The 17,441-nt window shown below is 40.4% G+C and overlaps 1 protein-coding gene across 1 annotated transcript in view; it reads left to right on the top strand.

The window, feature by feature from the left end:
* LOC145409375 (dolichyl-diphosphooligosaccharide--protein glycosyltransferase subunit 1) overlaps positions 1–17,441 on the top strand; it is a 332,958-nt gene that overhangs the window by 208,647 nt on the left and 106,870 nt on the right. The window contains exon 7 of the mRNA XM_080279850.1: positions 12,341–12,545. Within this exon, the coding sequence (XP_080135976.1) occupies positions 12,341–12,545 (205 nt within the window). The remainder of the gene's footprint in view (positions 1–12,340; positions 12,546–17,441) is intronic.

A 17,441-nucleotide genomic window follows, 5' to 3' on the forward strand; every position in this document is an offset into this window, starting at 1 on the left:
AGGAAACCAAGTTGTAGCTAAATTGGGGCATGTGGTCATCCAGTAACGTTCAGTGCTTGGTTTTCTAATTAGTCCCATATTGATAACAACACCAAAGAAAGCCCTTATTTCTTGTGGGTTGGTAAGTCCTTCCTGGATCCACTGATGCATTTTGGACTTGGGATGGCTATCCAGGTACTCCTTTGCGTTGGTGATGTACTGATCACTGTTGTTGTTGGTTTCTTGGACCATATTGTTTATTAGTGTGTCTGTGAAGGAGTGATTGAAGAAATCTGTTGGCTTTTTGGTGGTAGGTGGAATGTTTTGTGGGCCTGGTGTAGATGTGAACACGACGGTTCTGGCTCCGACTTCAGCACCCTTTATACGCTGCCATTCTCCTTCGTCTGGAGTGCCAGTGTTGGAGTCCTCGTCTGACATCGTCTGTAATGTTTCCCAGCTGACGAGAGGTTGAGTTGACGTTTGGTGTCCACCAGTATGGTGTCCGTTGTTTCTCACAAAATCTCATCATGAAAATGGCAGATAATATATATCCGTTTCTCCTCCAGGACCTACGGGAAATAATGAAATTCATCATGCACATATTCATTCTATACATACTGACATTGAACCATCATATGTGTGACAGTAAAAAGTATTTACTAATGCAAGACTCTGACAAGCATTTGGACGCATCAAGATCAGCTGGCTGCATCCCAAGGCGCATTTTAACCATCATTGTTCGCCTGATTGTGCAGTGGTAACATTTAAACTCTAACTGGAAGAGAGAGAGAGAGAGAGGGAGACTTGGGATAAGAAAGGGAAAAAAACAAGAAGAAAATGAGGAGGAGGAGGAGGGGACCATATTGTAGCAGCAGTAAAAGTACTAGGACTGATGGCAGTAGTAGTACTACTACAACCAGCAGCAGCAGTAATAATTGTAGTAGTAGCAGAAGTGCTCGTACTAATACTACTAGTACTGTTGCTGCTAGTACTCCTAGTACTTGTAGGTACTACTACCTACTCCTAGTACTAGTACTTGTAATAGTGCTAGTGCAAATACTAGTACAAGTACTATTAATACTAGTTGTAGTAGGAGAAAAAGTGAGCAGATGGAGAGAACACTTTAAGGAATTGTTGAACATAGAGGATGGAAGTAATGCGAGTATAAGTGGCTGGGGAATGGCTGGGAGAAGGAGGGAGTTGAGAAGACAGGAAGAAATCAGTAGGATAGAAGTTGTGGAAGCAATGAAGAAAGTTAAATTGGGGAAAGCCCCAGGAATTGATGGAGTGTGTGGTGAAATGCTGAAGCATGGGGGAGAGATAGTAGTAGAATGGATGTGGAAGATGTGCAGATTGGCCTGGGAGGAAGGTAGAGTCCCAGAGGATTGGAAGTCAGGTATAATTATTCCCTTGTACAAAGGAAAAGGGGAAAAAGAAGTGTGTGGTAATCATAGGGGCATTTGTCTTCTTAGTATAATAGGAAAAGTGTATGGTAGGATACTTATTGACAGAGTTAGAGAAAGAACAGAGGAATTAGTTGGAGAAGAACAGGGAGGCTTTAGGAAGGGAAGAGGTTGTGTAGATCAGATATTCATTCTTAGATCTTTAGTGGAAAAGTTTCTAGAGAAGGGAAAGAAGTTGTATGCGGCTTTCATGGATTTGGAGAAAACATATGACAGGGTGGATAGACAAGGATTGTGGAAAGTATTAAGAATATATGGAGTAGATGGGAAGTTGTTGAATGCTGTGAAGAGTATGTATGATGGTGCGAAGGCTGCAGTGTGTGTGGATGTTGAACTAAGTGAATTTTTCTCTTTGAAGGTTGGGTTGAAACAGGGATGTGTCATGTCTCCATGGTTGTTCAATCTGTACATGGATGGGGTAATAAAAGAGGTACAAGGTAGGGCAGTGGATGTTGGAGTGGCCCTGGTGAGAGAGGGTAGTGTTTGGAAACTCCCTGTACTGTTGTTTGCAGATGGTACTGTGTTGTTGAGTGAAGACAAAGGGGAGCTGCAAGGCTTGGTGGATGAGTTTGGGAGAGTATGTAAGAGACGGAATCTAAAGGTGAATATAGGGAAGAGTAAAGTGATGGTCTTTGAGAGAGGTGAAGTCAGTGAATGTACAGTGAGGTTGGATGGTGAGGAATTGGAAAATGTGAGTACGTTTAAGTACTTGGGTAGTGTGATGAGTAATGATGGAGGTTTGGAGGGTGAAGTGCTTGAAAGGGTACAGCAGGGAAGAAAGGTTGCTGGTTCTTTGAAAGCAGTGATAAGAAACAGGGAAGTGAGCATGGAAGTGAAAAAGTTACTACATGACAGTATTGTGATACCAACTCTAATGTATGGAAGTGAAGCTTGGACGTTGTTGGAAGGACACAAGTCAAGAGTGAGAGCAGTGGAAATGAGTTATTCAAGAAGAGCCTGTGGAGTCACATGGAGAGACAGGCTGACAAATGAGGATATAAAGGAGCATTGTGGTGTGGATGTGATAGGAAGCGTTAATGAGGAACACACTGAGGTGGTTTTGCCATGTGGAGAGGATGGAGGGTGAGAGACTGACAAAGAGAGTGTATTTGAGTGAGGTGGAGGGGGGAAGAGGGAGGGGGAGGCCGAGGATGAGCTGGAGGGATGGGGTGGAGAGGTATATGAGAGAGGGGGGTGTGAGTTGGGATCAGGGCAGTGAAATGGCGGGGGACAGGGCGACTTGGAGGCGATTTGTTTGTGGCCACCCCAAACGGGATTGAGGCATCTGGCAATATATACATAGATAGTATTACTTGTACTAGTAGTAGTACTAGGGCTAGTCTATTACTACTACTAGTCTAGTACTAGTACTTGTTCTAATACAGTAAAAGTCGTATTATTCGGCAGCTGATTATTCGGTAGATCTGACATTTCGGCAGTTTTGAGAAATCGTCCCATTTATGAAAATCGTTGATTGTTCGGCAGATGTCTGGAATAATCTTGGCAGTCAAGGAAATGTTATCTGTGACTTGTAGGCCTAATGTTTCATTACTACTTCTATATGTTCTCTGTAATCAGGGATAGGACTGTATTGATTACAACATTGCACAGTATCATACAGTATAGTCCTCCCAAATTAGCGAGGGTTATATTCCAAGCCCCCTCACTATTTCTTGAAATTCGCTCATTCTTGACGCCTTCCTGAAAATGACATTTACTGCTAATTGCTTAGCCCATGAACCACTGATACTGTAATGCATTACCCATAAATAAATGTTGCTTGTTAAATCAGTTTCCCCGTTGTTTTTAGCTGTACGGCTGTGACAGCTCTTGTATTTTGATTCCTCAGCATAATGCTGGAAGGGACTGTCCTGAGTGTTTAACTAAACCTAACCTAATCGAGTTTAACTATACCTAATAATTTAACCAAACCTAACCTAACCTAAAGTCGCAAAAATACGTAATATAAACTGGGGGAATATGAATTGCTAAAGTCTTTCTGATGAAAGTTAAACGTACATTTAGCGCTCATTCTTTTGTTCGTTTTTGTGTTTATATGTGAAAGAGTATTAATGCGAACAGTAATGTATCCCATTAACCCCTTAATAACATCCGGCATTGAACAACCCTTTACAGTACCGATGTCAGTGATGTCAAGTTAGTGTGAGTTATAAAAAAAAAAAAAACTGAAAATTTTGGGGAGGGAACGAAGGTCACTGGTATGTTTACACGACTCTGTGCTATGATTCCAAGCAGTCAGGGGGTCGCTTTATCTCAGATGTTTTCGCCCATTTGGTAAATGCACCATAACTTTTTCAATTCTTCCATAACTCATAGCAAATCATGGCATGGGTTTAGGAAGGTAAATAACACATTGCTAGGTGCGCCAGACGATTATCTTCACATCTTTAAGAAAAATAAATTGATTTCAGAAGAATGGAAGAAACTTACTCTACGTACTCAAAGAGGGAATAAAGTTCTTCCATTTTCTTGAGGATGTGAAGATAATCATCTTGCGCACCCAGCAATGTGTTACTTAGCTTCCTGAACCCATGCTATGATTCGCTATTCGCAATGATTCACGGTAGAATTGAGAAAGTTACGATTCATTTACCAAATGGGTGAAAACATCTGAGATAAAGCAACCCCCTGACTGCTTGGAATCGTAGCATAGAGTCATGTAAACATACCAGTGACCTTCGTTCCCTTCCCATAATTATTCAGTTTTTCATAGCTCACACTAACTCGACATCACTGACATCGGTACTGTAAAGGGTAGTTCAGTGCCAGAGGTTATTAAGGGGTTAAAGGAATACATTACTGTTTGCATCAATACTCTCCCTTTGACATGTAAACAAAAAAAACAAACAAAAGAATGAGTGCTAAATGTACGTTTAACTTTCATCAGAAAGACCTTACCGATTCATATTCCTCCACTTTATTTTATGGAATTTTCCGACTAATTTATTTTGTGTTTGGAAAAAGTACTGTATACAGCACTGACGCCAAACATATCTGTAATAATGTAAGTAGTGATGACAATGTTCAGCAATACAAATGATCTGCTGAACTGATAGGTAATATTCCGTATCATTTTGGCCATCCAGGAAGTGTTATCTGACTTGTGGGCCTACTGTGTCTTTACACTTGTATATGTTCACTAATTTATATATATATATTTCAGATTCAGGTATAGTACTGTACTGTATTGATTACAGTATTGTACAGTATACAGTACTCTCTCCAAACACAGTTGTAATACCAAAAGTGGTGATGACAGTGTTCACCAATATATTTAAAGTACTGAGTGGGTAGGTTTTTTTATTATTCGGCAAATCCAATTTCTTGGCAGCAGCCTGGTCCCATAGATGCCAAATAATAGGACTTTTACTGTACAGTTATTAGTATATACAGTAATCCCTCCAGTATCCGATGTAATAGAGCCAAAGGCACGTCCGGAAAGTGGTCCCGTCCGGAATGTGGGCACCTGCCTGCTGGACTGGTACTTAAGGACCCTAACCCAGCGTAACTTTGATCTATCTATCTATCTATAGCCCAACGCCCTAATCCCGCAAAGGGTGGCCGCAGACAAAACGCCTCCAAGTCACTCTGTCACCCACCATTTGACTCCCCTCCCCCCAACTCACCCCCCCCTCCCTCATATACCTCTCAACTCCATCCCTCCACCTCATCCTCGGTCTACCCCTCCCTCTCCCTCCCTCCACCTCACCTACATACACCCTCTTAGTCAGTCTTTCATTCTCCATTCTCTCCACATGTCCAAACCACCTCAGTGCATTTCTCCTAATCTTTTCAACCACATCCACATCTACCCCACAACGTTCCTTCACTTCTTCATTCGTCAACCTGTCCCTCCACGTCACTCCACATGCTCCTCTCAAGTAACTCATTTCCACTGCTCTCACTCTTGACTTGTTCCCCTCTTGCAACTTTGAAAGCCACCTAAATAACTCCCTACCGGACATGCATAGCACCTATTTAAACCTATCAAAGACCCTATTCACACCAATAATGGACATAAAGCATGAAATAAATGAAAAGGAACCAAAGAATGAGGAATTAGAGGTGACTGTACCTTACAGCATGTCTGTTGCCACTTTCTTAAGGCTTTGGCAGTGGTGAAAATGCTCTTGAAGCACGTACAGTAATCCAGTGTTGTGCTGCACTTACAGTACGGTAATTCTTTGCACTGTGAGTTATAATTGTTTAACACTGCACATTGTTAATTGCACCATGCCAGTTTCAACCGTTAGTTTCAACAGCCAGTTTGCACTCCACAGTTAATCCTTTGCATTCTGAATTCTAATTTCCTAACACTGCACAACACTGCAAATTCCTGTGTGGTCTACTGGCGAGGTATTGCAGGTTATTCACTGTTTATTCACTAATAAACAAGCACGTGTGGCATCCACTGCGATAAGCATCCACTCACGATCAGAGTTAAGCAGTAACTGTTGGAGTGTTGGTGACGGGGAAACAGAGTTGCCAGATCGCAACAGCCATATTACAAAACTCCTCAATTTTCATTACCAAATTTAATTTTTCATTGCCAAATTCATAAAGCTAGCACTTATTCTTCACTAATTACAGTAATCCCTCTAATATCCGAATGCCCAATATCCGAACATCCCCACTAACCGGACATAATCCTCCTGGGATCCAATATTCCCAAAATGGGCCAAAAACCGCAAAAAATTCGAAAAAAATCTGACTTTTTTCCCTCCCATAATTTGAAATTCCCGCCTGGCGACTCAAACAGCTGTTACACCATGGTCCCGTCACCCCTTCCGTCCACCCCCTCTCCCCGCCCCTGTCAGGATGCCATTTGGTATTTTTCATTACCAAGTGTGGGCCAATTTGGTAATGAAAAATTCGTTTGGTAATGAATTAGAATAATGCATTACCAAATGGATTTTTCACATGTATGAGGATACACAGGATGGAGATGGTGGATTGTTTGCTCTCTCTGATTAATCTGCTACCCTACATAGTGTGAAAATAATCAACATGGTGTTAGTTATAAGGAGAGTGATTACATGTATTTCCACTTGTATATATAATTAGTGAAGAATACATGCTAGCTTTACGAATTTGGTAATGAAAGTTATATTTGACAATGAAAGTTGAGGAGATTGGTAATGTGGTTGTTGCGATCTGGCAACTCTGTTACCCCACCAACATCAACAGTCACAGCTTAACTCCGATGGAGAGCAGATACTCATAACAGTGCAAGCCACAGGTGCTTGTTTTTTGTGAATAAACAGTGAATAAACTGCAATACCTCGCCACTAGAACACACAGGAATTTACAGTGTTGTGCAGTGTTAAGAAATTAGAATTTAGAGTGCAGAGGATTAACTGTGGACTGCAAACTGGCGGTTCAAACCAGTCCAAGACCAAGGGACTTGTAAGTACCCAGAATGTTTAATATTGTATAAACTCACCTCTAAAACCTCATTTTATGGTTCTTTTGCATTTATTTCAGTCTTTTATGTCCCTTATTGGTGTGATTTGGGTCTTAAATAGGTGCAATGCATGTGCAGAGGGAGTTGTATAGGTGTTTTTCAGAGTTAGGGTCCATAAGTACTAGTCCATAAGCTGGGGCCCAATATCCGGACAGGACCACTATCCGGACCTGCCTATGGCTCTATTGATCCGGATATTGGAGGGGTTACTGTATATATACAAGTGGAAATACATGTAATCACTCTCCTTATAATTAACAGTATGTTGATTATTTTCACGTTATGTAGGCTTGCAGCTTAATCAGAGAGAGCAGACAATCCACCATCTCCATCCTGTGTATCCTCATACATGTGAAAAATCCATTTGGTAATGCATTATTATGATTCATTACCAAACGAATTTTTCATTACAAAATTGGCCCACATTTGGTAATGAAAAATACCAAATGGCAACCCTGACGGGGGAGGGGGGGAGGAAGGAAGGGGTGAAGGGGCCATGGTGTAAACAGCTGTTCGGCACCGTGTGGCAATTTCAAATTACAGGAGGGGGAAAAAATCGTTTTTTTTTTTTTTTTTTTTTTTTTTTTTTTTGAAGGTCCAGATCCACAATGTCCGGTAAGTGGGGTGTCCGGAAAGTGGGCGTCCAGATAGTACAAGGATTACGGTACTGGAAATGGTAGTACAGTACAATCCCAGCTATCCTGTATCCAGACAAACGAAATACTCAGAAAAACGGGAAAATTCAAGGGCTGGTAAAAACGGCAGTAAGTTATAACTGTGCGCCAATTTGAATGGACCGCCAAACCACCGTTTGATCGTGTCACGCGAGGCTGGGTGAAGTCAGACAAAGCGAGGTGAAGGCATTTCCGGCTAATGTAAATCCCTAGCAAATCCTCTCAACCACCCCTCCTCTCCCTCTCTTTCCCCTACTTGAATTCAGTCATCCTCCACACCCTCCAAAAATCACCAGTCTGCTTTTTGCCACCAGACAGTAAACAAGCTCTCTTGCTATTGTGTTCCTCTGATAGACGGTAATTTGTACACTCCAAAATGCCTAAAGTGCAAACTAAACGTAAGCGTATCGTGCTTACCTTGAAACAGAAGCTGGACATATGCAACAGACTTGAAAAAGGCGAACATTATAAAACACTAATGGCTGAATATAAATGTTAATAGAAATGAAAGATACTTTGTTGGAAGAAAAATAAATAAATAATATGCCTGCACTTCATATGTACATCATTTATTTTATTTTCTGCAAAACAGCTGAGTGGCGGGTGAGGGGTGGAGTGATGGAGGTCAGGTGGGGAAGAAGAAGAACAGTCGGGATCAGAAACGTAAACAAAACTCACGTGGGGGCACAGGTGTCGTGATAATTCTACAGTGCAGTCTTAACACATCATCAGTTCACTAATAAATGTTCAGGCTTTTATTTCTTTATTTTATTTTTCAATTTTTATGAGTACAGTACATATAATGAATACAGTAATTCGGTAAACAATGGACTGGTGCAATTTGTAATACTGCAAATTGCTAGACATTGCATGCACGTGTGTTATGACCATGTTGTGTGTTTACAAGGCAGTTTTTCAGGCGGAATCTCCTAGTGTAACCTCTAATGTGACTGGTGAGTACCTGAACTGTATTTACTGCTGTGATAGCCTTTGTATAGATTTGACGAAAATCAGAAATACGGGAAAAATCTGTAACCGGGAAGGTAAATTCCCCAAGCCATCCGGTTAACTGGGATTGTACTGTACTAGTAGTACTTGTATGAGTACTAGTTCTGTTTTTAGTACAAGTCTAGTACTAGTGCTAGTATTAGGACTGCTAGTAAAACTAGTACTAATAGTACTAGTAGTAGTAGGCGGTGGCTCAACCGGTAGAGAGGTGGCATGCGGTCCTAACGGACCCAGGTTCAAATCCCGGCTGGGGCAGGGTACAGTTTAAGGATTTGAATTTCATTAAATCAGGCTTTACTGATCTATCAGAAGACCCGCCGACATGTCGTAAAAATACCCCCGCTAATACCAATACACCAGTCCTGTATGAGACAGCCCTAGCATGTATTCAATATGGACGGTGGGTGTTAGCGCCGAAGTGGTGACATGTAGAGGTGTATGGTATGTAGGAGGACTGCTGGGCCTTGATAGCAGGCTGTGAAGCCTATGCCCAGAGTTGGACACGTAAAAAAAAAAAAAAAAAAAAAAAAAAAAGTACAATCCCAGTTAACCGGGTGGGTTGGGGAATTTACCTTCCCGGTTACCGATTTTTCCCATAGTTCTGATATTCAAATCTATACAAAGGCGATAATTATCACAGCAGTAAATACAATTCAGGTACTCACCACTCACATCACGGGGCACACTAAGAGATTCCACCTGAAAAATTGCCTCGTAAACACACACCATGGTCATAATGCACGTGCATGCAATGCCTTGCAGTACTGCAAAATGCACAAGTCCATTCTGTTAACTACCAAATAATTTCTTGTATGTACTGTACTCATAAATGTGGAAAACTAAAGAAATAAAATCCTGAATGTTTATTGGTAAATTATCACGACGCCTGTGTTCCCACATCAGCTTTGTTTACGGTCCCAGCCCCGACTGACCGCCACCATTCCGGCACTCATCTGTTTTGCACCATTCTGTTAACTACCGAAGTATTCGTTGTATGTACTGTACTCATAAAAGTGGAAAAATAAAGAAATAAAATCTTGAACATTTATTGAACTGATGTTAAGACTGCACTGTAGAATTATCACACCTGTTACAAGCTTTGTTTACGGTCCCGGCCCCGACTGACCTCCGCCATTCCACCCTTCACCTGCCAATCAGCTGTTTGGCACAGAATAAAATACATGATGTACTTATGAAGTGCAAGCATTTTTTTTTTTTCTTCCAACAAAGTAAACCCTCATTCCTATTAATTTTTTTTTTTTTTTTTTTTCTGCCAGCACACATGCGTTTTAAGATGAATTTATGTGCTGCAAGTTAGAGTCAGTCCGTCAGGAAGAAAAACACCGGCGTTTGCTGATTTGCTCTCTCCCGAGATGTCTGGTTTACAAATTCCATGCCTGTCTTTGAAATGATTTAACCATCCAATACTGAAATCACATTCAACTTCTGTATTCATTTTACTGTGAACTCTCTTGCTTTTTCTTGTATAAGAGGACCAGAAATAGGTGCTCCCCTAGATCTTTCTAAGCAAAACCACTCGAACAATGAAGAGTATGCCTTTTTTCAATGGACTTGTCTCGCTTTTCATGAAAAATTCATTGAGCTTGAGTGCTTGGGCCTTGATATAACAAATCGTTGGATTTCCTACATTATATTCAGTCATCAGTGTTGTATAATGTTTGCCTTTTTCAAGTCTATTGCAAATGTCCAGCTTCTGTTTCAAGGTAAGCACGACACGCTTACGTTTAGTTTGCTCTTTAGGCATTTTGGAGTGTTGAAGTTACCGTCCATCAGAGCAACACAACAGCAAGAGAGCTTGTTTACTATCTGGTGGTAAGAAGCAGACTGGTGATTTCTGGAAATTGTGGTGGGTGTGGAGGATGACTGAATTCAAGTAGGGAAAGAGGGAAGAGGAGGGCTGGTTAAGAGGATTTACTAGGGATTTACATTAGCCAGAAACGCCTTCACCTCGCTTAGTCCGACTTCACCCAGCCTCGTGTGACACGATAAAACGGCGGTTTGTCGGTCCGTTCAAAATGGCGCACAGTTATAACTTACTGCCGTTTTTACCAGCCCTTGAATTTTCCCGTTTTTCTGAGTATTCCGTTTGTCTGGATACCGGATAGCTGGGATTGTACTGAACTGGGACTACTAGTACTAATAGCACTAATACTAGTACTAATATTAGTACAAGTAGTACTAGTACTAGTAGTACATGTATTAGTACTATTACAAGTATTACTAGTGTTAGTACTTGTACTATTCCTAGTACTAGTACCAGTAGTACTTACAGTACTTATCCTGGTAGTAGTAGCAGGACTGGTGCTAGAACTAAACTAGTACTAGCTCTAGTCTTGTTTTGGTACTAGTTCTCGTACCAGTACCACTACTAATACTTTTAGAGCTACTAGTAGTACTAACACTAGTAGTAGTGTTAGTACTAGTACCAGTTTAGTAGTCATATTAGTACTACTCTAGTACTAATACCAGTACTTGTCTAGTACGAGTACTAGTAGTACTTGTACTAGTACTAGTCTTGTACTAATACTGTACCAGTGCTAGTCAATTTCTATTCTAGTACTCGTACTTATACTAGTACCCGTACTAGACTAGAACTAAACTAGTACTGGTACTAGCAGTAGTAGTAGTAGTAGAAGTAATTGACTTACTTCTGAGGAGGAAGGGGAGGAAGAGGAAGAAGGGGAGGTAGTGGAGGAAGAGGAGGATGGAGAGGAAAAGGAAGAGGAGAAAGAAGAGGAGGATGGGGAGGGTCAGAGGATGAGGGAGGAGGAAAAGGAGGAGAGAGAAAAAGAGAAAGGGGGGGAAGAAGAGGAAGAGGGAAAAGGAGAAGAGAGGAATGGGGAGGTAGAGGAAGAGGAGGAGGAAAAGGAGGAGAAGGAAGAAGAGTATTAGGAAGAGGAAGGGAAAGAGGAGAAGATGGAAGAGGAGAAAAAAGAGGAGAAGGAAGAGAAGGAGGGGTAGAAAAAGGAGAAGTAAGAGGAAGAGGAGTAGGAAAAGGAGGATGAGGAAAAGGAAGAGGAAGTGCAGAAGGAAAAGGAGGAGGAGGAGAAGTGAAAAGAAGGAGAAGGAAGAGGAAGAGGAGGAGGAGAAGGAATAGGAAGAGGAAGAAGAGGAGGAGGAGGAGAAGGAAGACGAAGAGGAGGAGGAATAGGAGGAGAAGGAAGGGGATGAGGAGAAGAAGGAAGAGGAAGAAGAGGAGGAAATGTCATAGTACGTTATGTAGTAGGTTTGGTGTGGCATAGGGAAGTAAGTGGGCGTCCACACCTACGGCATATGGCAATTCCTGATATGACAGGTAGCGGCAGCCAGAGGGTTATTGATGATGTTAAGGAACAGCAGCTGACACACTCACTTCTTGAATGCATTACGAAGTGAAACTTGTTTTAGCCCCAGATTCATCTGACAATGGACCCGATGGACTGCAAACTGAAGTTACCATTCTTCAGTTCACCATTTTCATTTAAGGGGATAGGGAGGGCCTTGAGACATGTTTGTATTGGTCCCACTGTGTGAGGGCATCTGTCTCCAGCACCTGGGAAAACTTGTGATTAGCTGGTAAATCATGAGTTGCTTGCCAATTGGCTGTCTGGAAATAAATATCTATCTATCTATCTGTCTGTCTATATAGGTGCAGTATATCCTTGCTCACCCCAAATTTTATATAGGGTCAGGACAACGATTATCAACATCAATGTTACCTTTTCCCACAGAACGCCATACGCAGTGAATCGTCTCCCCAACTCCCTACACTACACATATCTGGACACTGTTGGGCGCCAGGTGGTTTCACTGACCAAGAGCAACTTAGTGGAGAGTCACATACAAGACTTCAGTCTTCATTATCGCTTCCCATCCCTCCTTATGCTGCAGAAGCCACTACTTGTTGTATTTGCATTCTTCCTTCTCTTCCTCACAGTAAGTTTGTATGTCCACTAAAATGGTTATGCTCTTGGCTCAGGTTGTTTGTTTTTGCCTTTGTCTCACTGTTTGCCACATTGTAAACTAAAATATGTACAGGTATCATAACAACTGCTATCCAAATTTTTACATATCCAAGGCGCCATTATTGGCACCAAGTCCGAAGCATCATTCCCCTCTATCCGAATTCCAAACATGAAAAAATGCCCCCACAAAATAATTTTTCTTGTATATGAACCACTAGGCATAAAGAAATGCTGGGCCACGCTCATGCAGAGAGGTCTTCTACTGCAGGCTGTCTGGTAGGTGGTAGGTGTGCATTCCAACTTTTGGTTGTCTACCCATCATGCCACATTTGTTTATTATACTCCATCCAGTTCTCCCACCGGCCAGAAAAATGTATTGTACTGCATTTGCATCCTTTTTCATCAAAGGCAATCAGTATGTGCGTGTGCCATACACAGTTACAGTGCCCTGTCTTGTAGTGCGGGAATATTGTACCCAGAAAGCACTGCTCAGTAGGATTGCGTGTTATAGGAATCGTATGTTTACATGTTAAAGGGCCACATGGGGACCCAAGCTAGCCCCAAATTCACTGTTTATGGTCATTTTCATGATTTTTTTCAGGACATTTACCTACCTGATAAAACTTTATATATAATACTGTAGCTACGCATAGTACGCGAGCTCACAGTATGCGAGGACCTTTTACTGTGTGTGTATATATATATATATATATATATATATATATATATATATATATATATGAATATATATATATATATATATATATATATATATATATATATATATATATATATATAGATATATATTTATATATATATATTGTGCATATATATATATATATTGTGCATATATATATATATATATATATATGTATATATATATATATACTGTATATAAGCAACGTTGGGTCTGGTTAGTACTTGGATGGGTGACCGCCTGGGAACACCAGATGCTGTTGGCATCCCTACGTGTCAAGTAGGGTTGGTGGAGGATTAGTGCCCCTCCCTGTAAAACAATTAACTCTAAGCCCTTGGCCACCCCATTTGGGATACATGGCGTCTGGCAATGGATGGATGGATGGATATATATATATATATATATATCGTTTTCGTTTTCGTTTTTAAAGGCTCCAACATGCTTGCATGTGTATATAATATATATATAATATATACAATGGAACCTCGGTCCTCGAACGTCTCACATGTCGAACAAATCGGACCTCGACCAAAAAATTCAAGAAATTTTTGCTCCAGAGGTCGACCAAAATATCAGACCTCGACCAACCTGAACGTAGCCGAACGAAGGGAAGCTGGCCGATTGACAGTCATGCATCCACCATCGTTGTTCATCAACGTGGTCGTCGTGCTGTGCTTCACATTTTTCTTGATTCAGTGCAGTATTAGCCCCTAATAATGGCTCCAAAGAAAGCAAGTTCATCCAGTACGGCTACTGGCAGTGAAAAGAGGAAAGTAGTGCGGAAAATAATTGAAGAAGTGGAAAAATTATTGCTTATCTTCATCAATGAAAAACAGTTAGCAGGAGACAGTGTTAGTGAGTATATAATTTGTGAAAAGGCAAGAGAAATATACAGTCACCTCGTAAAGGAAAACACAGGTACCAGTGCTGAAACTTAAATAGGTAAGCATCTGGGGTCTTGGAACGGATTAAAATGATTTACATTATTTCTTATGGGGAAAATTAGTTCGGTCCTCGACCAATTCGGTCCTGGAACAGCCTTCCAGAACGGATTCTGTTCGAGGACCGAGGTTCTACTGTGTATATATATATATATATATATATATATATATATATATATATATGTATGTATATATATATATATATATATATATATTTCATTCATTCATTCATTGCCAGACGCCATGTATCCCAGACGGGGTGGCCAAGGGCTTAGAGTTAATTGTTTTACAGGGAGGGGCACTAATCCTCCACCAACCCCACTTGACACGTAGGGATGCCAACAGCATCTGGTGTTCCCAGGCGGTCACCCATCCAAGTACTAACCAGACCCATATATATATATATATATATATATAAATATATATATATATATATAATATTATATATATATATATTATATAATATTATATATATATATATATATATATATATATATATATATATATATATATATATTATATAATATATATATATTATATAATATATATATATTATATAATATATATATATATTATATAATATATATATATATATATATACAGTAATCCCGCATGTTTCGCGGTAGTTACGTTCTTGTAACCCCCGCGAATACTCTATTAACAATGAATCTTGCACTTGTGTCCACCATGCTGCCCATCACACAGTCCATGTCCATACTGATTGCGAGACAATTCGCCGTTAGACAATTCCCCGTCAAAACATGGACGATTCCCCTTCAGAACAATTCGCACCCTGGACGATTCCCCGCCATTTTATAAATATACTAATCAATACTTCTATAAATATACTTATTATTAATTAATCAATACTTTAATAACTATATTTCAGGGGGATCCGGGATCCAGCAAAGTCTATGTTCAGTAGCGTAGGTTCTGGATATTATTTATTAGTTGCACCTTTAGTCAATAATTAACTTGTTTCTTCCTCGCTGTAGTCGCCTTTGAATTATATTCTAGCGTCACCCATAGCTATCTTCATTAATGAAGGCGAATTATCTTGTGTTTGTTGTGACTGCGAATTGTCCCGAAACCTCCATACTCATCCCGAAATACCTTCTTACAAGATTGAAAGCACATACTCCATTATGAAGGAAAAACGTAAACACCGTACTGTAATACACAATTATCTACACATTTATTCACAAAACAGTACAAAATGAAAAGATGCATTAACTGGTGATAGCAAACACTCGGTCGCTTCTTAGCTTGTCCAGTAACACAATTTTCTCTGCTGTCATAACTTTTCTTGATCGTTTTGTCACTTTGGAGTGTTTACTAATTGTATTATTAGCCTTTGGTGAGGCTGGCTTACGTCCTGGGGCCATGTGGAAAGCAAGTGGGAGGCAAGAGGCTCGTATCATAGTGCAGTTACAAGAACACCAAACACGTGAGGCAATCAGGCGTTGACTGAAGAATGTGGGGCAGAGAGCAGTGTTGCCATATCCAAACAACGAAGTTATGCTAGGGCAGTGAAAAAATTATGCTAGATTGAGCAAATTTGTTCCAAGTAAAAAATGAATTATGCTAACTTGAAGCTAAATAATAAAATTCTATACATATTCATGCTACATATTAATTATGTACTGTTTACTATGAAAATATTAAAATGAACCTACATACAGTAAGAGGGTAAATATCGGTTTTCTGCCCATACTGCTTTTTCCCACGAAACTTACGTTTTTCTGATGGATTTTGATGTGATTCATTCGATTTTGAGCATCATTTCCGTCGGAAATAACCAGATTTTGAGATATGACCCCCCCCATCCCCCTGCAACAATGGGGGAGCTTTGGGGAATCGGGGGTTATAGGGAGGGGGGGAAACACAGGAAATGGTCATTTCCGACTGAAATGAAGCTGAAAATTGAATGAATCATACCAAAATCCATCGGAAACACCTAGGTTTCATGGGTAAAATACAAAGCTCAAACTTATCCTAACCAAACCTAACCAAACCAAACCGAACCTAACCTAAAACCTAACCTAACCTAATCCAACCTAACCTAATCCAACCCAACCAAGCCCAAACTGAAAGTAACCAACTATTCAAACCTTACATCTTACCTTATTCGTCTCTCTCTCTCTCTCTCTCTCTCCCTCTGATTTGTAGCTTTTATAAAATTATTCCAAAAATATTCCATTCCATTCTAAATTATACTAGAATGATGCTAAAACTTCTAATATGCTAAAAAATATTCCAGACTCGAAAATTTTATCAAAATTATGCTAAAAGAATAAAATTATGCTAGATATGGTAACACTGGCAGAGGGGCCGCGGGAAAGAGACAGAGGGTGGCGTGAGTTTACCGCGCTACAATTGGAAGTTGCGGGAATTTCAAATTTTTTGTTTTCTGTATATTCAAGGATATTTTAGTTGAACTTATTAATGCTAAGAAAATCCGTGAGAGGGCAAAACCGTAGACAAAAAATCCGCAAAAAATGCGGGATTACTGTATATACATACATATATACAGTAAACTCGCCCCGAACACATTCTCGCCGAACGCGCTCGCAATTATACGCGGTTAGTGCTGGGATATGTACAAGACAATGTAAGATTAAAGAACCATTATGAAAACTATAAATTTACGCAAGAGAGGCCTTTGAAAGACCAAATCCTTGAACATCAGCTCAGCACGCACGGTTTGTTTTGATCACGTGATGTGATTCGCTGTACTGCTTTTCCTCAGTGCTGTATTTGTAAGTTAAATATTTACAGTACTATTCTGGTAAGTTTATGTGCAAGTTAAAGTATTATTAAATAACGTTCAAGCAAGAAAGTCTTATAACCAGTTATCTGATAGGTGTCAGAATATTACCTTTTTTATTTGTTTGTTAAATATTTGCTGTACTGCTTTTCGACAGTACTGTATTTGTAAATTAAATATTTACTATTCTGGTATGTCTATTCTATCTATCTATAGCCCGACGCCCTAATCCCGCAAAGGGTGGCTGCAGACAAAACGCCTCCAAGTCACTCTGTCACCCACCATTTGACTCCCCTCCCCCCAACTCACCCCCCCCTCCCTCATATACCTCTCAACTCCATCCCTCCACCTCATCCTCGGTCTACCCCTCCCTCTCCCTCCCTCCACCTCACCTACATACACCCTTTTAGTCAGTCTTTCATTCTCCATCCTCTCCACATGTCCAAACCACCTCAGTGTATT

The sequence above is a fragment of the Coenobita brevimanus genome, chromosome 80, assembly GCF_032717465.1.
Source record: "Coenobita brevimanus isolate Jiangsu-jjx chromosome 80, ASM3271746v2, whole genome shotgun sequence".
Taxonomy (NCBI): domain Eukaryota; kingdom Metazoa; phylum Arthropoda; class Malacostraca; order Decapoda; family Coenobitidae; genus Coenobita; species Coenobita brevimanus.